Here is a 24671-nt window from a genome sequence, read left to right on the forward strand (position 1 = left end):
GAAACAAATCAGCTGACTCGCTGTGCTTCAAAATGGCTGAGGTGAATGTTCACTTAAGAGTACTTGCTCTCGTTAATGCTGGCTGGAATGCTTCTGATGCAGGGTGCCATTATGGTGTTGATTCATCCACAGCTAAGAGGTGGGTTAGACATTATAGAATTCATGGACAGATTGCGAAACGACCAATTTCTGGTAGATCACGAGTTGTTCAGGGAGACAAGACATGGCCTTAGTAAGGGTGGAGAGGGATAATCCTTTCGTAACTGCCTGACTGACTTCCGAGAATAATGTGGCTGCTCTATGGAATGTGGTCTTTGCTACATGGGAGACAATTGCCATGGAGCGAAGACCTTTGACATAGACTTGTTCTAGCCATGTCTCAGAGGATAGTTGCAGTTAAACAAGCAAATGGTATGTGAACAAAGTACTGATCCCATATCTTCTCTTTTATTTTGATTTATTTATTTTTCCAAGGAAGGCCAGAATAATTATCTGGCCTCCAAATTTATATGTAGGCTACTGTATATATTTTTACTGATATGGAGTCAGTCATTTCTTTTAAGATACATCAAATATTTCCTAAAAAAAAAAAAAAAAATTAACGCCTATTCTCACACTCTCTACCATAGAGCTATTACATATATATCTTACAGGAATGACGGAATACTGGACTTAGAAACTAAGCAAAGATTAAAATATCGTCATTTTACGTGCAATTTGCCTAGCTCATGGGAACCTTGTGTTAAGATTTAATTGGAAATAAATTGCAGTAAAATATTAATGTAATATTTCGACCTGCAAAACCAAAATGATGGCAAAGTCAGTGCAGATCACAATAATCGAGTAAGCGGATAATTTTTATTACTTGAGCTGTAATATTTATGATCTATAGTTTTCGAGGAAATAATTCATACATTTTCAATAAAGGCTGTTGTTGTCATTGTCATCGTCATTGTGTCGACTTCGTTGTCATCGTCGTGTCGTCCTCATCATCATCATCATTATCATCATCATCATCATCATCATCTTGTGGTTTGTTAGTCTCAATCAATTTTATTGTTTATTTGGCCATCCTAAACTGCTCTTCCCTTGAGGTTGGTAGTGCAGAAGCTGTTTGGGTATCTTACCATTATTCATCCTCTTTACATGCTGTATACAATACGAGCTATAATTCTGAATAAATTCCAAAACTGGCTATATGCCATATGTAATTCTTCCAAGATTTCCATCTTTATTTTATAATTCAAAAGTGAATACCTTGTGGTTTTTTTTAAATATAGCATCTCTCCTGTTGAATCAATGCTGATTCGATTTCTTTACACACACTCTCACTCCATGCAAGTACCTACTAGTAACGGTCTTGCCGAAGTTTTATGAATTTTAAGCCAAATGTGGTTTTATACTAGAGAGTGTTTAAACATTTCATTTATTTTCGGATTTACAAATTATGATATTTTCATAAACACATTCCTTTTTCAATGTACGACATTTCATAACCTAAATAATTAAAAGCATTAACTAGTTGAACTGAATTACTAATACAAATTTTACTTCTAACATGGTCTTTTCCAGAGAAAGTCATATCCTTGGTTTTATTTACAGATATTTTCAGATTAAATGTTCTTTCTACTTGTTATAAGTTGTAAAAATCATGTTGGAGTTCATCTTATATAATGGTAATAAGAATTTAGTCATCAGCAAAATTTTAAATTTTGAAGGCTGTTGATCATATTCCTCCATTAGATCCTAATGTTCAATGCCCAATTAACTTACTCATATAAATAATAAACAATAATGGCAGCGTGTTTTACACCTCTATTTAAGTTTCCATTGAGAATTTCTGGTTCCAATTTTTACAGATATGTGATTGTTATTTTAGGCCTTATACATTGCAGTGATTATTTGTACTGGGGCATGATCATTTTTAAGAATACTGAATAACTTGCAGTTCACCATATCAAATGTTAATTATTATTAATTATTACAGTAATTATCTCCTTATTCAGCTTTTATTAGCATATAAATTCACTTACTGTTGTAATAAATTTCACAAAGTCTCGGCGAAAAGGCAACCGGCACTTCAAGAACCATACAGCTATGACATGGTGAGCCAAAGACACAGTATAATGGTTATATTTAAATGGATTTGTATATGGAAGAGATATTGCGAACACAGACATGTACTGGTCTCCAACAAAGCTGGCAAACACCTTTGGTAATCTAGTGAGAGCTGTAACACACAAGCAACAGACATTTATAATATAACATAGATAATCATTATTTACCATTAGTAACACACAACAAATAGACAATCATAAATTAAAACAATCCATAATGTACATAAAGAAATCAAAGTATTCTAAAAATAAATAAGATGAATCTAATCATACAATGACTTTCCTAAACTCATTTCACATTTAATTAACTTATTAATGTTATAAATTTACACATTTAGCCAGCAATTAATTCATTACAAGGGGACATGAATTGAAAAACAATGTAAACAATTGTTCAAATATTGAGGTGTCATAGTTTTTAAAGTAAATAAAACACTCTATTCAAACTTAAGTTAACTATGTACAGTATTTTTTTTCTTTTAGTATGATGACTCAATCTTAATAGTTGAACTCAAATCTTCAAGCAAATACAGCACGAGTTTTTACTCCTTCAGGGAAGAATTAAGACTGTATTTTGTACATGTTATTTTACTAACAATAACTTCATTTCATTCAGATGCTAAATAACCTAGATGTTGATACAGCGTCGTAAAATAACCCAATAAAAAATAAATACAATTCATAATGAATTAAAAATGATTTCTTAAGACAAATTAATTATACACAGAACAATTTCTACTTTTAATTGATGAGATTTCAGTAGGCCTGTAAGTTCATAATAACGATGTATCGTAACACTTGGTTTCACTCCGATCTTTCCACATATTATGTTCACTGTTGACAGTCATTCAAGGATGGAGAGTTCAATGCTAGGCTTGTGACAAAAGCCTGTAAAGGCTACGACCTTGACTCACAAGCTTGATAAGGGACGGGAGAGGGGGTATTGATTCACTACATCTTGGTATGAAATGTGGCTAGCCTCACCTTAACAATAATTTGTTGCGCTACTGTATATTGGTTTCTGTGAATGCGCTGTTTTTTTGAGTGTTAGTTCAATCAAAAGTGCATGCTTATGTGTGTTATATATTAATTTTGTGTAAAATGGCTCATACTGAGAGAACATTGAGGTCATTATTTGTAGAATTAAAAGAGAAACCGTTTTGAAGTTGGACGTATGAAACAGAATGTGCTTACAAAGATAGGAGATCAACACCACATTTACATATTAAATTAGTGGATGGAGGAACATAAAATAGAAATTTTCAATTGTATGGTATAAGAAATATCCTTGGCTAACAGGATGCTCTTTGGTCATCATCATGTTGTTGGGGTCTGTGTCGTAAAAAATTTTGATAGAAAAGCTGAGAAACATCTGCTCTATAAAAAGGTATTTTTTCAGCCTACTCAGTATTTACACTTCAGCTTCGCTACTGGGTGCTGTATAGTCAACTGACCGAACACAGGTCTGAACCTCACAAGTGATACCAACAAGGTATCACTTATGAGGCAACTAGGCCAGGAGATAATGGAGTAGGATGGCCAGTTCCTTTCCCCTTCCATTGCATACATCACCCTTAATGTAGAGTAATCCAACAATGATACAACCTAATAAACATTATATGAAGTTATTCGTTGTTTAATCTCAGTGTGTACAACATTACAGAAATTTCTGTAATCCCTTAATAGATAAATTTATATGGTACTATCCATCCTTTCTTATTCAATAAAAGTAAGGCAAGAATCAATTTCATACACTTTGTACCATTTAAAATTAATTTCCAGTTTTTAAAGATTTCAATGAGTATATTTTTTTACATTTTCTTTTAATTTTTATATTAATATTTTTGTAATGATATAATTTGTGTAATTTATACACTGGAATCTGACAGGATATGAAATATATTAATTTTACTGAAGTTTTTGTAAACTGGCATGTAAAAAGGTACGTGTGTGTGTGTATGTGTGTGTGTGTGCGTGCGTGCGTGTACCTACATATAATGAACTAGTAGTCATGTATGTTGAAGTTTTTTATTTTTTTATTTTAGTAGGTTATTTTACGACGCTTTATCAACATCTAAGGTTATTTAGCGTCTGAATGAGATGAAGGTGATAATGCCGGTGAAATGAGTCCGGGGTCCAACACCGAAAGTTACCCAGCATTTGCTCATATTGGGTTGAGGGAAAACCCCGGAAAAAACCTCAACCAGGTAACTTGCCCCGACCGGGAATCGAACCCGGGCCACCTGGTTTCGCGGCCAGACGCGCTGACCGTTACTCCACAGGTGTGGACATGTTGAAGTTAGATATACATGTTTTATCAGACATCCATACCTAATATTTTACGAATTAATGAACATTAGTTCAGAAGAAATTATTTAAATATAAAAAATATACTATACTAATATTTTGATACACTAAGCATGTCAAGAAAGATTGCAGTTCCCTGAGGTAACTGAACGGTATGATTTTCAGCTGTCATGCAGGCGGTCTGAGTTCGAGTCCTGGTCAGGCCTGGGCCTGGGATTTTTCAGTGACACTTGTGGAGGACAAGGTCACAATTGGGTTTTCTCAGAGTTCTCTCATTTTCCTATATTAGGCATCTACATCATTCTGTCAACATTTCTCCATTACGTTACCATTTCATAGCATTCCCCGAATGCCAGCTGGTGATGCACAAAGGGACTGACCTAGGGACAAAGGGGGTTGCCTGCTCGAAACCTAGGTATGCAGTGAAACTTAGTATAGTCAGCCAGTGTTGGTATGGAAATGTGCCTAGCTTGAGGGTTAGTAAAATAGATCGTGAAAGGTCGCAGTGCTGGGTCATATTGTCCCCCTCTCGAAATTCCATTCCATTCCATTCCAAGATTGCAGTTGCTCTAATCAAAACAGAAAAAAGCCATGACTGTCTAACTGAACATAATGTCATGTATGCTGTCTACAAGTGCCACAAAGTCAGTGAAAAACATGTTACACCACAACCTATACAAAGTTTTGCAGGCATTCTGACTGAGTACCATATCAACATTATGTAAACAGAATATATGCAATAAGTACAAGGAATTCGCAACTTATTTTTTTAAACATACTGGTAACAATCTATTCTTCCATCAGAAATACACAATTTCTGCAACTATCTGGAAATACAGGAGTTTCAATTATCTGAGCTTCCGTGTTATCCAAACCTGATCAAACAATAAAATTACTGTAAATATTGTACAATATTGCATGTTAGTTGCTTTTTAAATGTAAACATACTGTATTTTTAAACATCTAGAGTTCATATTAACCGGATTTATTCATTCTATTCAGTCTATTGAGTAAAGAGTTTGTCTAATTTATAATCAGAACACAATTTTACAGTAAACATCCGTTTTATCCGAGGTAGTCTTGGTCCACATTAACTCGGATAATCAAGACTCTACAGTACTTTTAAATTCCATCTTCAGTATCAGATTGTCTAAAACTTGCAAGGTTTTCTATTCTGTTCTGGCTAGCCAAACATAATGGATAAACACATAGTATGCTTACAGCAAGTCATTCTTCCATTTTTTGGTCGATATGACCCTCACGAATGAACACAAACATTAAAAAAAATCCGAGATATTGTATCTCAACATGCAGATGAAATTTAAATATAAAACAGGAATTACAAATTACACGAATTTTAGAACAAATTGAAAAATACAAAATAAATTGAATAAAACATATCTCACGAATGACAGCACAAAGATTCCCATGCATATGTCTCCTAGAAAAAGAAGACTTGGCAGTCCTTTGAAATGACTAATAGCAAAAACCAATTGGAGAATGAAATAGACCATTACTAGGCCTATGCTTGTGATAAGTTAATGATATATCTTCCCCCCTTTCTCCCCCTCCCATCCTCCCTCTCATGACGAATTTATGACAAATTTCATGTGTTTGCTATTAAATAACCAGATCCCTGGGCATATCTCAATGATACTATGAACTCATTTTATTTTATGGATGACAGTGAATGGAGAAATGTTCGAATATTGGCAGAAGAAATATGGTACATCAGAAAATCTACCCTGTCATCATTTTTGCACACTGCAAATTTCATTTGGAAGTGCTGGAATTTTAATTCAGAAACAGGACTGTATTTAACATTTTTGCTACTCTGGGATATTAAAAAATTCTCTCCCCTCCCCCTGAACATAAATACAGACGTAGGAAAATTTAATCAGAATGAAGACAGAGAACTGAATAACCAAAATTCAAATGAAAGTAGTACAAAAAAGAGGAAGTGATACATAGGAAATTATATTAAATATAACTTTAAATGTCAATAATGATATAGTACAGTATTAGCTGGATCTGAAATCTTTCAAATTTTGTTTCGGCCCTGACTAGTGAAATAGTCTCTCGTTGCTTCGTTTATTGCCCAGAATGCTGGATCATCACTGATTTTACTTAGGTATTTCATTTCCACACTCATTGCTGTAATTACTTCCATCACAGCCATTAATTTCGCTTCCATTATCGTAATTAGTTGATAAAAGTCATATCATACAACACTGAACATGTACTCACATTGATTTTTGAAAGAACATCTCCAGTTTCATTTTTAGCTACTTGGAAGAAAATGCTCTATTTTATGTATCACATTACATTTTGTTCTTTTCTAATTTCAGTTTTGACTATTTTCTATATATTTAGCGCCATTTAAACTTTTCCCCATCTTAACTTAATAATTATTAATAATCTAAGACTGTTATAGTCCAGCAATCACAGCTGCCCATCTTTAAGCACCTCCTTCCAACTGCCAAGATTAATAGTACATATTTGTCACAACAATGGAATGAAATGGTAAGTGTTGGAAACTGTTGGCAGTACAGATTGTCAATCAACAATGGAATCATTTTGAAATTACCGTAAAGAATATGATATCAACAATAGAAGACGAACATAAATAAATTCTTAACTTTAAAGTTGAATTACTCCCCCCCCCCCCCGCCAATGGACACTTTAATTTTCAGGTATTTAATCAATAAGTTGACAATGTCAGCATGCAACAGATGTTATTTTGCTTTGGAAGAACATGAGCTGTTATGTAATAATCAAGAGACTTACAGACTTTAATTCTGCGATGCACATGTGACAATAGAGTCTTGACCGATATATTATAATCAAATAAATGGACTTTCTGTTATGTAATAATTAATTGAGCTTACCTATTGTTTGGATATACAGTAAACTAATTAATGTAAAATGCTTATGTCATATGCATATATGCACTAAATTTTTCAAATTACCACAGCTCGAGTATGGTATAAAAAATAATATCCCAAAAATTTTCCACCCTGGGCCATCATCTAGGTTTGCCCATGCGCAAATACGACCCTGCTCAGGTATCCAGTATGAAAAGTCAATGTTCAAACCATTGTATAACAGTGCACCACCCACACACTGAGAAAGCCTGAAATGTGATATAGGAGTACATGGTATAAGATGATAAAATGTCTACTCACTTGACAAGAATTCCAAGATAGGAATTGCAATGTGAACTGTGGCTGAGATCTTGGAGAGATTGAGGAGAACCTCAGGAAGCAGTTTGTACATAGCATCTCTCATCTCGAGTGTGCATGTAGTGAGTGCCATCACACACTGGCGTGAACACCGTGACACTAGACCGAACTCCAAACACTTGATCAGTTTCTGTTGGAGGTTCGGTTCTAGGTATGCATGATAGGATGCAAGAGACGTTAAAACAGGAAACACATAACCATGGAACTCTGATCGTGTCAATTTTGGTGGGACATTACGTAGAATATCAGGTAATCCCAAAGATTTATCACTAACCTGCAACAAGGTATATATTACATTTTCAATACAAGTTTTGTGATAATTAAGTACACATTATGAGAAAGAATTAACTTACTGAATAGGTATCATGCACTTCAGGCACGCAGTAACAATCACTAATAGTTAAGCTAATGTAACCTGTGAAGAAAGAGATCTTTTAAGTTTGCAACTTAATCACTAGTACTATTAAAACTGATATATATGATAAGAGTCTATAATTTCGTGAACTTGTAGTCTTGTAGGACATTGTGCACTGTATCACAGACAACTTTCTTATATACAAGTAATATCATGTACATATACAGGGTGATTCACGAGGAAAGGTCATTCTGAGTCAAAAAGTTCATATGAATATAGGTCCGTTTTCGAACAGTTACGGAGATATGGTTCTTTAATTTCACAAAAACTTCTGAGATTCCATTGTACTAACTCGCATTTAGAGACAGATAACAGACAAATTTAAAGTTTATATTCACGTATGCATACATACATAATATTCTAGATGTTGAGGTCGATGTTTTTGCATATTTTCAAAGGTATCTCCTTCTGCTTCAATGCACTGTTGCGCTCGGGCATGAATCATGCTCATCGCTTGGGAGAGTTGCACGTAACTGTTCTTCATGCCGCATCCAAAATGTGGTCAATTAGCACCTCTCTCGTTTCCCCCTTCCTTTGCTATACCAAGTCTTTCATCCAACCCCATAGACAGTAAGTACTCTTCGATATGGTACCCTTCTGTTCAGAAAGCGTTGTTCATATTCAGCAACAGCACGCAAGGAACTTCCATCACACAAACCATAAACATACACAATATCGGCATATTCTGTAGTCCAAAATTTATAAGGCATCTTGAAAAACACAACTTAACACTTCCGATAACTGCCTGTATAACTACTGCACTGTAGGTAGCTGACTGGACTGCTGTGAATTGATGATAGTGTAGGCTATTTGTGTTATCTGCGGGTTCTGTGTCATTACATCAGATAAGGGCAGGCGATTGGACATTTGAAATGCCCCTCAACCAGGTTTCTTTCTCTTATCTACATCACTCACAATGCTGATTCCAATGTTACGTCATTCATTGTGATCTTGAACTTGTCTCACGTCTCGTCTCACATCAGCAGCATATGGTAATGTCTGATTCACATTGGGGCGAGACGTTTTACCAAAAAAATGCATCTAGCTCCACCATCGTTCGAAAACGGACCTATGTTCATATGAACTTTTTCACTCAAAATGGCCTAAGATATCGTATCCTAAATTGTTTACCTTTCCTCGTGAATCACTCTGTATACTGTTCATTGGCGCCAAATGATTAGTTTATGCTTGTATCAGGCTCCAAGACTACAGTCATGGTGAAGCAGCAAGAAAAGAGAGAAGCAGAGCAGTATGACTACAGCAGATCTCAAACAAAAGAATGTGAATAGGGCTGTTCATAGTGAAGAAGCAAGAGTATAAGGGAAACGGTTAGGCCAGGGTAAAGTAGATCTCAAACAATAAACTGAGAATAAGGATGTTGATAGTGAAGAAGCAAAACTAGAGGGAAACAGAGAGGCGAGAGTAAAGTGGATCTCATACAACAGACAAAGATCAAAGGTGTTCATATTGAAATGACAAGAATAGAGTGAAACTGAAAAGTGAAGTAAGAGTGATCTCAAACAGAGAAAAAGATTTGTTAAGTCATCAGCCCTCCAGTGAGGGTGATCACAGGGATCCTGAATACAGAACAGTTACGCTTTTTTTTTAGTTAAAAAAAAAACTAAATTTTGAATTTGGAATTCACCTCCTAAATTATGATTTAAAAATAATAGCAGTGAGAAAGAGTCAAATCTACACGTATGTATATTGTTATTATAGTTTCCCTTTTGTGTAAAGACCTGCAAACAAAATTTGGGGCACCTGAATTTTCCAAGTTCCAGTGGCCCAAATTTTGTTTTTGGGTCTGTACATGATTGTGTTTTGTTCATTCTGCAGCTAGCTCTCAATACAATAATTATGAACACCGATAAAATCTCTCCTTCATTAATCTGCATATCTGAATTCTCATCACATACTTTCCAAATTCTGTTAAAATGTTTGGCAAAACAATAATCCATAACAAGAAAAAGTTCCACAATGTTACTACATGCACCATATCTCCCGAATTAGCACACACTGATTTTTCCTGTACTGATATGTGAATTATCGGTTCTGGGTGTAGATTCTCTTCAGCATTAAATTACCATGTAATGTAAGCCCTTTGGTAGATCATAGAAATAATTTTCTGGGCTGTTTCCAGTAATTGTACCAATATTGGCAGAAGCGTATTGTAACTGGGGGTATTACTTTCCAGGAATGCTCATAAGCTGTCACAATTATGTCACTGGGAAACAACTGATCTATATGCAATGCAGCCTCCAATACTTTTCCAATCTATACAGGGTGATTCACGAGGATTTACCATCACTTACGAAGCTTATTTCCTAAGACATTCTGAGCAAAAAATGTTTGTCCAAACCTCAATATTTTCAGAGTTACACTAATTTGAGATTGTTAGTAAAATACCTTTTTTTATTTAGTTTTAAGGGTAAAAAAATATTACAAATACAGAATGATCTATTCAGAAGTGTCATTTCTTTAATTGGCTGGCGTTCTGAAGCTAAAAATGTGTTGTTAATTGCTTTGTAAAGATTTTGTTTTTCAATTTTTAACTAAAAATGACATCACTCTTACACACTTATCACAAAAATTGTCACAAGTCATACGACTTTAGGAACATGATTCTTTGCACTTTAATTATGCACCCTAATGTACAGTCTTAAAGAATTTACAAGAGTGGCGTGATTTGTAACAACATTGTGATAAATGCGTAAGAAAATGTAATTTTGTAGTTAAGAATCGAAAAAAAAATTCTGTACGAAGCAACTATGGAATTAACAAATTTTTAGCTTCAGAATACTAGTCAATGAAAGAAATGATACTCCTGAATAGTTCATTCTTTATCTGTAATATTCTTTTATCCTTAAAACTAAAGAATAAAGATATTTTACAAACAACTTCAAATTAGTGTAATTCTGAACATATTGAGATTAGGGCAAATGTTTATATGACATTTTTTGCTCAGAATGTTTTTGGAAATAAGCTCCATAAGGGACGGTAAATCCTCGTGAATCACCCTATATATTAATATATCCTAACCAAATTGTTTTCTGTAATTTTTAAGTAGAGATGCTATTCGGAAATATGGTAAGGTTCCTCTGATAAGACGACATCAATGATGTAGTCATCAGCCCAGAAAATTTCATCATCATATAATAATTTATTACAACGAATGTAGCCGATACTTTCAGTGAGAGATACAAAATATTAATATAAGGGAAGTGGCGCTAGGGGAACTTCATTTAAGCTAACCAAAACCATTCTCCTTTCTCTTAAATTTTCTAATGAGGACATTAACAAAATATGTCTAATGGTATTGAGAGATTCATTATCCATTTTACACAATCACTTGTATAACACTACGTAATATTTTTTTTTACTTCATTTCATTACTCTTCATTGCAATTTCATTTCATGTTTCTCCGAAATCAAACTGTACTTTATTTTTAAATTTATCATTGTTCCGTATTCTCTCTGCAAATCATATTGTATTTTATTTTTAATTTAACCTCTGCTTTGTATTCTGGATCCTAGTGGTCAGCCGTAAATGTTGGCCAGATGTCCCAAATTGTGGAATTAGTAGTAATTTTTCAATAATAATAGTCTAATACAGAATACTAGAAATTACATTACCATACAACAAAGTGCAGCTGCCAGATAATCAATATCGTTGCCATGACGTGACAGAATTAAAGCCTTGTTCTGCATCACGTGAGGCAATTCCTGGAGTATCAAATTCATCACCTTATAATCTGAAAACAAATAAACAGAAACAGGGTTTGGGAATGCTTCTCAAACAGTTTATTATACAACAAGTCATTTTCTTAACCTCTTTAAAAAATCCTTTGCAATGTTACATACTGTATTCACTTACATAATTTCCTCCATTTTCATAAAAAATGTTATAAATGTTATGTTTTATTTAACGACGCTCGCAACTGCAGAGGTTATATTAGCATCGCCGGATGTGCTGGAATTTTGTCCCGCAGGAGTTCTTTTACATGCCAGTAAATCTACTAACATGAGCCTGTTGCATTTAAGCACACTTAAATGCCATCGACCTGGCCCGGGATCGAACCCGCAACCTTGGGCATAGAAGGCCAGCTTTTTCATCAATATTTCTTCTAAAAATGGGGAATGGGGAAAATACGCAATGTTTACAAATTGAAAAAAAATTATGGTAATCAGTGTAAAAAAACTATAGTAAGTACTGGGAAGAAATATAATTAAAATTAATTGTATTATTAAATACATGAAATTATTTTTCTGTTGTGGTTTCCTCTACTGAAATATGCACGGCGTGCAAATAATTTTTCCTTTTGGTTTTGCCATTACCATAATGGTTTGGCTTCTAGAGAAATTTCTCGTGTGCAGTTCTCATTCCATTCTTTTCTGTGGAGAAAACCACATGCAACTTGAACTTTATACTATAACTTTTATGGGTGAGTATTCTTCAGACCATTTCTCACTGATTGGCATTATACTATTTATGCACAACAGCTATCTATGAAGAAAAGTTAATGTTCCAAAAGACTAGCATTACCCCTGGACCTAAAAATATTACTGTAAATCAATGAATAAAAGAAGACTATAAAGACTAGTATTTTCTCTGAACCAAAATTACAATACAAATAGTGTACAAGTTAGTATTTTACAATGAATCAAAATAATAAAAATTAAGTATTTTCTCTCGATACAGTTTGTAGCATGTATACTTCAGAAGGCCATAGTGCTGGCAACAATATGATGTGGAATTCCTTTTTAAATTATTGTTTGATTATATTTTATCATGTTTTACGATTAAATTTTCCTAATACACTAGTATTTTTCCAGAACCAAAAATAAAATACAAATAGAGTCACATTTGATATTTTACCATGGATCAAAATAATAAAAAATGAAGTATTTTCTCTCGATACAGTTTGTAGCATGTAAACTTCAGAAGGCCATCGTGCTGGTAACAATGCGATGTGATATTCCTTTTTAAATTATGGTTTCATCATATTTTATCATGTTTTACAATTAAATTTTCCTAAAACACCAGTATTTTTCCAGAACCAAAAATGAAATACAAATAGAGTCATATTTGATAGTTTACAATGGACCAAAATAATAAAAATGAAGCATTTTCTCTTGATTCAGTTTGTAGCATGTACATTTTGGAAGGCCATCATGCTGGTAACAATGTGATGTGGAATTCCTTTTTAAATTATGGTTTCATCATATTTTATCATGTTTTACAATTAAATTTTCCTAAAACACTAGTATTTTTCCAGAAGCAAAAATGAAATACAAATAAAGTATATATATATATATATATATATATATATATATATATATATATATATGGAGTTTTCCATTGATCTAATTCTTCTAGCCGCACTAGGGTCCTGGGGTGTACTCAGACTCCAACAGAAATGAGTACCAGGAGCATTTCCTTGAGGGTAAAGGTGGTAGGCACATAGGACTGACATCCCTACTACCATTAAATATTGTTGTTGTTTTCTAATGCCAGGCGTTCGACAAAATCATTTGACCTCTTGCACTCCAATATTTTTCAAATATTTTGAGATGTTCCGAATCCATTTCTTGATTTGAATTGCACAATGGGCAGTTAGGGAATTGATATATTCCAATTCTATGCAGGTGCTTGGCCAAACAGTCATGGCCTGATGCCAATCTAAATGCAGCTACAGACGATTTGCGTAGTAAATCGGGAATTAAAATTTAAAAAAAAATTTTTAAACTGTCCATTAACTGCCTTAACCTCTCAACACCCTCTGGGCCGATTTGGACTGTCATGGGTTGACTTTACTTAATATATTATATAATTATGCAACCAATATTTAAAATGAAATGAAACTAGCTTATGCTAGCTTCAGAGGAAGCAAAAATCTTAACTTGTCCGAATATTTTTCAATAATAAATTAAACTAAACTACTAATTACACAAGATTTTCAAAATTACCTTTTTCTTGCTTGAGACACGTAATGACAGCTTTACATGCATGTGTAAGGGACAGATGAGTGACCACACAGGGGGGATAAGAAGAAGGAGCAGGACTCATAGGGGGTGGAGATGCAGAGCCTCCTGCTCTTTCCCCATTTTTATGGTCCACTGCCAAGTAGGGGCTGAAACGTAACACTGTTGAACTACCAGACTCTGGGTAGCCCAAGTGATACAGAGAATTAGCTCTAACCTTAAGCAGACATTCAAATATCTGGAAAAAAAAAAAAAAAACAAGAAAATTTAAGGATTATTAAGCTATCCAAGTGAAATGTGGCATTTATAAATACACACTTCAAATTTAATGGCTGTAAAAATATAAAAAACTGATTTGAAAATTCTAACAGAAATTAGCTTCGTTACAGAAAATTAGGTGACAAAAATATATTAGTAATTATAATACAGTACTGAACGTTATTTACAACGAAATTAAATTTTTAAAGACTGTGATTTGTGCACATAGAAATAAGTACTAGTTCCTTGGCAACTTCTGCACTTGTAAAAGAATTTTCCGTAACTTCAATACAGGTAGGCCTAAAACACCCTAAAAATTGTCAAAGACATTAAATGTGATTGTCTAATTCTAAAAACTGTATCTGGAAGAAATTGTAACATTTAATTTTAAAAAATTCGACTAATACAGACGTTACTCAAAAATGTCACTCCTCTCAATTCCAAAGACTGAAATGTATGATTGTTTAGTGTTGACTTATTGCTGTAAGATAGAACCAATTATGCCCAAAATCATTTGTTATCCAGAAAAGTATTTCAACAAAGGACTTCGCTAAATTTATGCTTTGTAAATATTTTAATGGTTTCAATGTTTAATTTCAAACCTCGTGCAAATTATTCCCCTCTTCCTTCTGGAATATATATGTTAATTAATTATTTACATTTATAATTAGAAGAAAACTAGAAACATCACAACAGATTTCCAAAGGAAATTTTAAATTATCGACAGAGAAAAAAAAGATCCATTGGCTGACCTCAAAGGAGATGAGCAGACTGTAACAGGTCATTCAGTCTAATACTTCTTAGGATGATGTTGGTGATATTTACAATAAATTAATCTCGTGGAAGTTCACAAGAAAACAAAGTTGAAAGCTACACAAATCCACCAGACTAAATACAGGTCTAAGAAGTAACAAGAGTATAACAATGACACCAATCTTTGAAATTATACTGTTAGAAATTTATACTGTCCTCAATTAATTCGTAATAAGTAGTTTCTTTAGTTATCAAGGACAGTATCATACTTAACAATTAACATTATGGTACATTCATTATCGTGTGTGTGTGTGTGTGTGCGTGTGTGTGCGTGCGTGTGTGTGTATGAGTGAGTAAGTTTGTTGCACTGAAATACTGTAGTTTGAGTTGCTTACCATATATCTGATATTACTAGTGTTATCAAACACTACAGGCTTTAGATAATGAGATTCCAGATGACTGACTAGTAAACGGTATGCTTTGATGGCATGGGACGATGGAAGCTGATATAACTTTACACTAAAAATTTTTATTAGGCCCATCACAACAGTCTTTACATCAAGGACATCCATTTCGTTCAAAATGGCTGCTGGATTCGCAGCATACACTTCATAGGGTCTGTTTAGAAGCTGAAAAAAGTAAAGATGTAATTTACACATCTATAATTATAATTTAATATTACACATTTTTACATAAGATACTTATGAAAGAAAATTTCATATTGCAAAGTCGTTTATTACAATGTACAGTAACTTCAGTCGGGGCAGATTATAGGGCGGGAAAGCAGAAACGACATACACCTTTCCTTAATTCAAAATTAAGGAAAGAGAACACTGAATTACTTCTCTATTAAACCAAGAGGTTCCAGTCTTTTAAAACAAAACCATCTGATATAGCTATGCTTTTGTTTCCAAGAAAAAGTTAAATGAAAATTAACTATTCTTGTCATGATTTCTTTCCCTCATGATGATGCCTCTATATGCAACTAACTCCAGTTACAATTCTGACAATTGTGTGTTGATCGAATAAACGTAACAGAGCAGCAATCCAAATTGCAAAGAAAACTTATTCTGTATCATAAAATTCACTCGTATTAATTAATGAAAAACATAATTTACTGAAACGTTAGTTAACCAAGAAAGATTAATACAAAAAAATTAATACATCTTGATTACACAACAAAAAATAATTAAAATAACACACTAATATTTAAAATTACTTTAAAATTAATTGAATTGTTGGAATATTTAAAAAATAAATAATCTAAAATAGGTACGCCAATTTATTTAGCACTGTTTCAAGTATAGACTTCTCTTTTACGCAGTATTATGCCATTCAGATCTCATGTAACAAACCACTGCTGGACAGAAAAGTGAATGGACTCAGTATTTTCAGCTTATTTTTCAGTTAGAATTGAAACTGTGTGACTGTTCAGCTACATTTATAATGCAAATTTAACGTCGATATAACAACCTGACATAAACAGAAACATAAGAAATGAAATTTTAGCATTCAGAATGAGAAACATAATAAGAAAAGAAATAATCAATTCTATTGTTCCGTTGATACACAACAGAATTGATTGTGGGAAGGAGTTTTGTTTTGCTGGGCTATTATGTTATGTTTACATTCTGTGTCATGGAGTTTTGGTGCTTATGCCGATAATGCAAATAGGCTTTGAAATGCTGCTTGAATCCTTCAAGGGCTTCTTCCATTACCCCATCATCCCTATCTTATGATTGGCTGAATTATGCACTCTGAAGCGAATTTAGGTGCTTGGAGCTACCAAATTTCTAATTTTACATCATTACAGCTGCATCTGCATGAACATATTGTGTATGGTGGAATTTAATGGTATGATGCCTATCTTTTATATTAGTGTTTAAATTTGCATTGTGCAAGTGGTCTCACAGTTACAGATTTTTAATTCGGACTGTTCATTATGAGAAATCTGACAGTAATGAAATACTACATAAAACATTATGTGGAGAAGTTATTTAGTATACATGTTTATCTATATGAATAATAGACTGCAGCATATAATGTCTCTTTCTAATCTTTTATAGCTCTTGTACAAAATAATAGATTTTATCCATATTTGACATGTATGAAATGTCTATTTTACACAGAAAAGCATTCGATATGGAATTATCAAGCATGAAATGAGAGTATCTTCAACAGTGATGTTCCTCCTCATACCAGAAACAGAATTATTAGTAGTGTCAAAAACTTTTTGCAAGATACACTTCGTTTCTCAAAAGAATCGTGAAAGTAACCAGTATTTAAAACAAAAGCAGCAATTTGTTCTAGTGGTGTAAGGCATTTTTAAAGACCTGCACTATAGCATCGTGGTCTAAAGCATCATGCCTCGATTTATATTATGGCATGAGTGTTGGTTCGAATCTTCGGGAGGAAGGCATTTTCTCATAAAATTTCGGCCAGTGTATGGGACTGATAATGTCCACCCAGCATTGCGATGAATTTTGGGAGCTATGATAGGTAGCAAAATCCAGTTTCGAAAATCAGCTATAAAGACTGGGGGGACCATTGTGTTGACCACAAATTACCCCCCACACTGCTTGGATGATCGTTCACCTTTGCTGAGGCATATAGACGTGTGGCTAGCAGTCGACTGATCGGACTTGCCCCTTCATGGGCTGTCGCGTCACGTAAAATGTATTTTTAAAAACTCTTTTTGAGAAGAGAAAACTGTTATAATCATGAATTAGAAGTGAAAAAGAGAGAGAGAAAGTGTGCAAGCATGCATCAATAATTTAACAATTTTATTTTACTATTATCAGTATCACAAAAAGAGATTTACAAACCTTCTCAAGGATGTCCATAAGTTCAAGGCACCTTTTATTCTCGCACTCTATACAGAGATCAACGAGTAACTGTGCTGCTGCATTCCTTACTATTATATCTTGATCACTGTCTATGTGTTGCAAATGGGGTACCACTATTCTTTCTATAAGGTCATCTTCATATATAGCCCTGGTAACAGAAAATTCCATGAGTATAAAAAATAAAGCCAGCCTCAATTACTGCCTGATTTGAATGCAGAAGAACTCAACTCTTCTAAAACATAAGAGCGATTCCACAAGAAAATTGAAAGAAACGTAAGAGTTTTTAAATATTCTTTTCAAGGGACAAACTACTCATATCACCTTGAAAATATCCTACGAATCAAGTATGCAGCAGTGAATTTTAAATAAATATACATACAGTCGTCTAACTTCGACACATTTTTAGAATTTCACTCACAAGACAAGCAAAGTGTATTTCAAAATTATAAAAATAATTAATATAGTACATTCAACTAATCCCTCTGCAGGACAAGTGTAGTTCTTAAGGTAAGCGTTCACTACATCGTATCGCACTCCTCGTACGAAACACACGCAACGGATATTTTAAGTGCAGTGTGTTCACTGTAACGGCTCCACCTCATCGGATTCCCATATCAGCTGTTTAAAACATGACGTCGTACGATATTGACATTGCTGAAAACAGAGGAGTTGAGGTTAGGTCTATTAATTATGACTGTTAGCGAATAAGAATTTGTAATTGCTTCATGTGTCTTAATTGAAGAGGAAGAAACTAAAGAAATATTGGTTACACAATATTTATGTAAGAAATGACTTGATTACTGTAATGGGAATGCCTCAAAGTATATAATTCTTCGCAATTTTCTACAAGCGAAATAAGTTTTGCATCTGCCATTTTGGCGCGACACTGAACATGGCACAACATAATAGTAACAGTTGACCAATTAAAATTGATTTATTAAAGAAGCCATGATCGCACGCATCGGAAAGGTTGCTCATCCGAGAAATGTGGATGAATTTGCCGAGAGGCAATGCATGCGATACGATGTAGTGAACGCGGTTACATAACAATTACAGCAAAGATTATCTTTTTCCGATCCGTGCAATTTGTCCAATAAGTGCAATACGATGTAGTGAATGCTTACCTTTAAGGTCCATTTTCGTGTGTGCACTGAGATAAGTATAGTTCTACAGGGTTGAGAGTGGAAGAAAGAGAGAGGTGTATCATTCTTACAAGCAGGCAGTGTGTTGAAGAGGGAATAGTTGAATACACTGTATCTATTAATCATAACATCAATAAAATTTAAAGTGGAAAGAAGTGCTCTTACCTCCAAACACTCCATTTAGTTTCAAACTGCGCTGTTGTAAGGAAAAACATTAAACTTGGATGTGTTGTGAAAAACGTAATTTGCACTTACTAAACTTATGTTATAAGATGGAAACAATCAATATCAAGGAGATCACAGTTTGTGTTCGTAAATTTTTACACATTTACATTATTTCATACTGTATGTAAGCATGTGTAATGTTTCTATTTAATGTGATTTTGTGCTCGTTTTATTTATTTATTCATCATGCATTTGGACGACAACAAAATAGCAAAACAGATATTATACTGGATGCCACAGAGAAGAATGAAGCAAGAAAGACAAGCAAACACGAGTCATTCTATGTGAAATTGAACACTTAAAAAAACACTACATTTTTATAAAAGGTTCAAACTTGTTTTACACACTTTGTACATCAAAGTAAGTACCATGGTGTCAATTTCAATCCAACTTTAATCCAACATTATTTCTTGCAAGTCTATTCGCAGTCAAATTTATAGAAATTGGCCAGCTAAGCTGTTTTATAAATGCTTGTTTCTCTTAATCTGTATAATGTACAGGTTTAACTCATAGCTCATTTTAAAGTTTAAAAAGTGTTTTTTTTACGCTATATAATATCAAATGCAATTGAAATGAAAAGAAAACAAATTTCAGAGGTTTGTAACATTAATTATAAACTGATGAGGATCCTGAAAAAAATAGGTGTGGATTGGAAAGACAGAAGACTGTTCAGTTATCTTTATGTCAAACAACGAGTCTAATTAGTCAGGACAGGAGTACATTAAGGATGCCCTTTATCACCTACCCTGTTCAACATCTACTTGGAGGACTTAGTGAAGACCTGTTTTCAGAACATGGGAGGAATGATAGTAGGAGGAAGAAGAATAAAGTGCATAAGATTTGCTGATGATATGGCATTGTTAGCTGAAGAGGAGATGATACTAAGAGATATGCCACTGGAATTAAATGACAGCTGTGAACAGTATGGGATGAAGATAAATAACATGAGCTGCTGCCAGGAAGTCAAAAGGATAGCAATGGCCAAGGAAGCTTTTAATAGAAAAAGGAGCATCTTCTGCGGACCTCTGGAAAAAGAACTAAGGAAGAGACTAGTGAAGTGCATTGTGTGGAATGTGGCATTGCTGGAGCAGAAACATGATATTATGACGACGTGAAGAGAAACGACTAGAATCATTTGAAATGTGGATATGGGGAAGAATGGAACGTGTGAAGTGGACAGACAGAATAAGAAATGGAGCTGTGTTGGAAAGAGTGGGTGAAAAAAGAATGATGCTGAAACTGATCAGGAAGAGGAAAAGGAATTGGTTAAATTAAATTAGTAAGTAAAAAAAGCTTTAAATACATTATATATATATATATATATATATATATATATATATATATATATATTAGTTCCTGCTTAAGAAGATCCAATTTAAAATGTTCAAATTGATTAGTCCTGAAGATGGTTGCATACTCATAAGAGTAAGGATTTTTAATTCCCGTTTAAAACAATTTCAAACCTGAGAAGGGCAATTTTGAGAGAACAAATCTAATATTTTGTCCTTGTAATAGATTTCTATGGTTCTGGGGTCACTTGTTAACGTAAGTAATTTTGATGATTTCTATAAAAAGTGATCACTGAAATATTATATTTAGGAACCAGCACAATGTGATAACATGAAAAATATTTCATAGCTAAAATATCTTCGTTTCTAAATCATTTGGAGCAGGTTTACATCATTATTTAGAAAATAAGCCTATAGAGATGAATAGTTTTTTCTATATTTAATACGCTATCAAATGAAATACAATAAATCTACATAATTAAACAGTTTAATCAGCAACATCAGCTTCTTACCTGAATGCAAGAACAAGGTAGCTAAATTTTTACACAGAAAAGAACAAAAACGTTCTGCACTGAATGGACTCAATATTAGTTACACTACTAAGTAAGAAACTTTTCTTATCTTCTGGCACAAGATTACAACTTCTGTTAGTTACTATTGTTTTATACAACGAAAAGCTCATGCACGAAGTTGCAAAAAGAGCAGAAATTAAGTAGATAACTAAATTGATGGTTGAAACCTATTTAAAATGTTTATTTATACATATATAAGTAGACATGGCAACACTGAAAAGACTTTCACTGGATTCTAAGGAATAAGCAAAGGTGGAATAGGAACCACTTATTTTGTTTTGACTTCTTAAATTCATTGACGCTATGAATTCAATGACTAGAAGGATTACTTGCTTTTGGGATTCCCAGAATGTTGGTGGGTTTTCAAGTGTTTCCTGGAAAAAACTTTATTGTCTCCTTAGAATATCTGGAAATACCAGGTTCAGTGGTAGCCTAGTTATAAAAATATTAATGAAGGAGGAGAGGGGGGGAATAGTGCAATATATGAACAAAATATGAAGCTTCTTTTAAAATATGAAAATAATTTACCAAAATATTATGAAATATGAACATTTTTTGACATTAACTGCATTCTACATAATCGTCAAAAATTCTTGTTCCCATACTGCTAGCAGGAATGGTTTAGAATATGAAATTTTATATTTTGTCCCTAATTATATTATTCTTTTGTTAAAATAACGGCGAAAGTTGGTATAAAATAAAAGGCATTATCAATTGTTAAGTGGACAGTTAACTACATGTGACACGCATCAACAAAGGAATTTAATAAGGTTTACCAGCTTCATCGTTAAATACAATAATGGACCATAAAAATAGTATTTTGCAAAAAGGTGGAAGTACCGAATCCAGCAGAAACAAGTTAAAAACTTCGAAATACGAGACGATCGAAACAACGATGCTAGAATGGTTCAGTCAAAAACGTGGCATGAATATTTCTGTTGTAGGAACAACGGAAAAAGGCTTAACTAAAAACTAAATAGTGACATTAATGCATTAAATGGCAGTAATGATTTCATTTGGATATCAGAATTTAATGTTACATTAACTCACTGTAGACATTAAAATAATTTCCTTATAAACCAAAAGTTCCATGGAGAACAGATTGCAAGGGCCAAACCAAAACAATATTTGAATTTCTTATACCTGTTTGTGTGGATGACGTTTGACAGGACATCAAGTACTTTCACTCTGATGTTCGTTCTTGTTTCTTTATTGAAGTATCTCTCTAGTAGGCAATTCAGTTTACTAAGCCATAATGAACGTGTTGGGATGATTGAAGCTGCCAGGTAGCTTACCAAACGTAGGACTGACATTTCCTATAAAACACAAAGACTTATCAGTAAAACGAATACAGCACTAATATTACAAAACATCTGAGATGGAAAAAAAAAAACACGCACGCACACACAGACACAGACACACACACACACAAAGAGAACCCTGTGACTGAGAGTGCCACACCCTTTGCACACATTGCACACCCACACTCACTTATACCTGCTACAGACATCTACTCACACACAATTCACATTCAAACCCCCACAAAAAGCCCCTTCTCATACATGCATATAATATAAAATGTACACGTTTTCTCTTAATACGGTACTCCAATTTTCCGTCACTCATTTCACAAATGTGTCATTAACATTATAGTACAATCATGTTATAGTCTCTGAAGAGTTTCTGCAAATGAAAAGAAACTTGAATACTCCATTAATTACAACTATACATGTATATATCGTTTTCCAAAATCAATAAGTACCTATGTAATAAAATAATCGAAATATATAATAAATAAAAGTCAAAGCTACAAATTCAATTCCATTTCTGTAACCAATTTGAAAAAAAATTGAATAAGTTACGACAAAAATTAAAACTTTTGATATATAGAAAACAAGAGAACGTATCTATCATTATTCTCATTACATACCGGGCGCACTGCAGAACATCGCTCAATGAGTTCAAACACTCTGTGCACTGATCCATTGAATTGACCCAGCTCGATCTGCTTCTCAATGGTGCATATTGTATCATGGAGATGACTTTCTACTAGTGACATCTGATTTGTTTGAGAATTTGTTTCTGAAAGCATATTATATTATTCCATGATGAATGATGATAAATATTAACTACTGGTACATTATTATACTACCTGTATTTGACAAGGTCAGAAATATCAAGCGTCACCATGACTTATAGCAGGATTGAAGATTTTATATATATATATATGAAGAGTCACTGCAAAAAGGGGAAATGTCGTAAAATTTGTGAAAAATGAGATCAAGGTTCAGTACTATAGATCAAAGGGAGTAGAATACAATACACTTTGTTGCACTGCAAGAAAGATGATAGTTCCAGATCTACATTGTGTTGACGAATTGGTATACAACACAAAAAAGGAGAATGTCAGTGCGAACCGGTATAAAAAAAAGGAGAATGTCCTGTATTTACATTGACATCTTTATGACGCGGATAAGGACGCATTTGTTTACGAGAATTATTTGTTCATAGTGATGTTTAGACATTTTCTGCTGTGTGATTTATTGTTATTTTTTAAGGTTTATGATCACGTCTAATTATGGCATCTTTGGAAGACAGTGAAGGTAAGAGCAGCAGTCCGAAGAAAGTGAACACAGATGCAAGGAAACATAAAAGTTATCGTAAAAGTAGTGATGTAATAAAAATGTTGAGGTTATCACTGCATGAAACTGGACCAGACTGCAAGTCCAAACGTTATTGATGTTTTGAGGTCATTCCGCAACAAGAAATTATATGCATTATTAAAGACTTTAACGCTTTGGGATCTGTGGATCAACAAAACGTATATCTATGTGGATAATAACCATTCATTCGATTCAGAATCGTAGACCACGAAACCCAGAAGAAAATGCTTTATTCTTATTCATACAGAGTGAGAATCTTCGAAGAATATGGTACCAAAGGAATTGCTGTATGCCCTAAGTCATTCATGTCTTTACATGGCATTACCAAGAAACGCATTCAGAATCTACAAAAAGCTCTAAAACTACTGGGACACCACTGAAAGATAGACGAGGCAAATATGACCACAAACATTGCAGAAAATCGAAAGATGTCGCAGACAGTGTGGTCAAGCATATCAACTCATTCAAGAGACGGCAGAATCATTATAGTAAGAAGAAAAGTGAGAGAGTTTATCTACCAGATACATTAAATATTAATAAAATGTATGAAATGTACAAAGAAGGAACACTGCCACCTGTTTCATATTAATATTACAGGAAGATTTTCATTACGAGATTTAATATCACATTTGGCTATCCATGCTGCGATACACACAGAGCATGTAATATGTACCAGGCTAATGCAAAGGCACTTCAACAGAATTTACCCGATTCTTCCTTATCAGGAGACGAAAAACACAACATTGAGAATCAGATGAAGACAGCACAAGTGGAAAATGAAGTTCATAAACGTAAAGCAGAAGTATTTTATCCCAGAAAACGAAAAGCAAGAAAGAACAACATGAAGAGTGGAATGCACT

At 33.7% G+C, this 24671-nt stretch overlaps 1 protein-coding gene across 1 annotated transcript in view; it reads right to left on the minus strand.

Annotated features, from left to right (window-relative positions):
• The window catches only part of gig (TSC complex subunit tuberin), a 133146-nt gene that overhangs the window by 79684 nt on the left and 28791 nt on the right, over window positions 1-24671 (minus strand). The window contains exons 8-15 of the mRNA XM_069827254.1: window positions 23079-23230; window positions 22292-22464; window positions 17900-18068; window positions 15470-15703; window positions 14049-14301; window positions 11715-11833; window positions 7610-7940; window positions 2034-2230 (exon numbers count right to left, since the gene is read on the minus strand). Coding sequence (XP_069683355.1) covers window positions 2034-2230; window positions 7610-7940; window positions 11715-11833; window positions 14049-14301; window positions 15470-15703; window positions 17900-18068; window positions 22292-22464; window positions 23079-23230 — 1628 coding nt within the window. The remainder of the gene's footprint in view (window positions 1-2033; window positions 2231-7609; window positions 7941-11714; window positions 11834-14048; window positions 14302-15469; window positions 15704-17899; window positions 18069-22291; window positions 22465-23078; window positions 23231-24671) is intronic.

Source organism: Periplaneta americana, chromosome 1 (genome assembly GCF_040183065.1).
Source record: "Periplaneta americana isolate PAMFEO1 chromosome 1, P.americana_PAMFEO1_priV1, whole genome shotgun sequence".
Taxonomy (NCBI): domain Eukaryota; kingdom Metazoa; phylum Arthropoda; class Insecta; order Blattodea; family Blattidae; genus Periplaneta; species Periplaneta americana.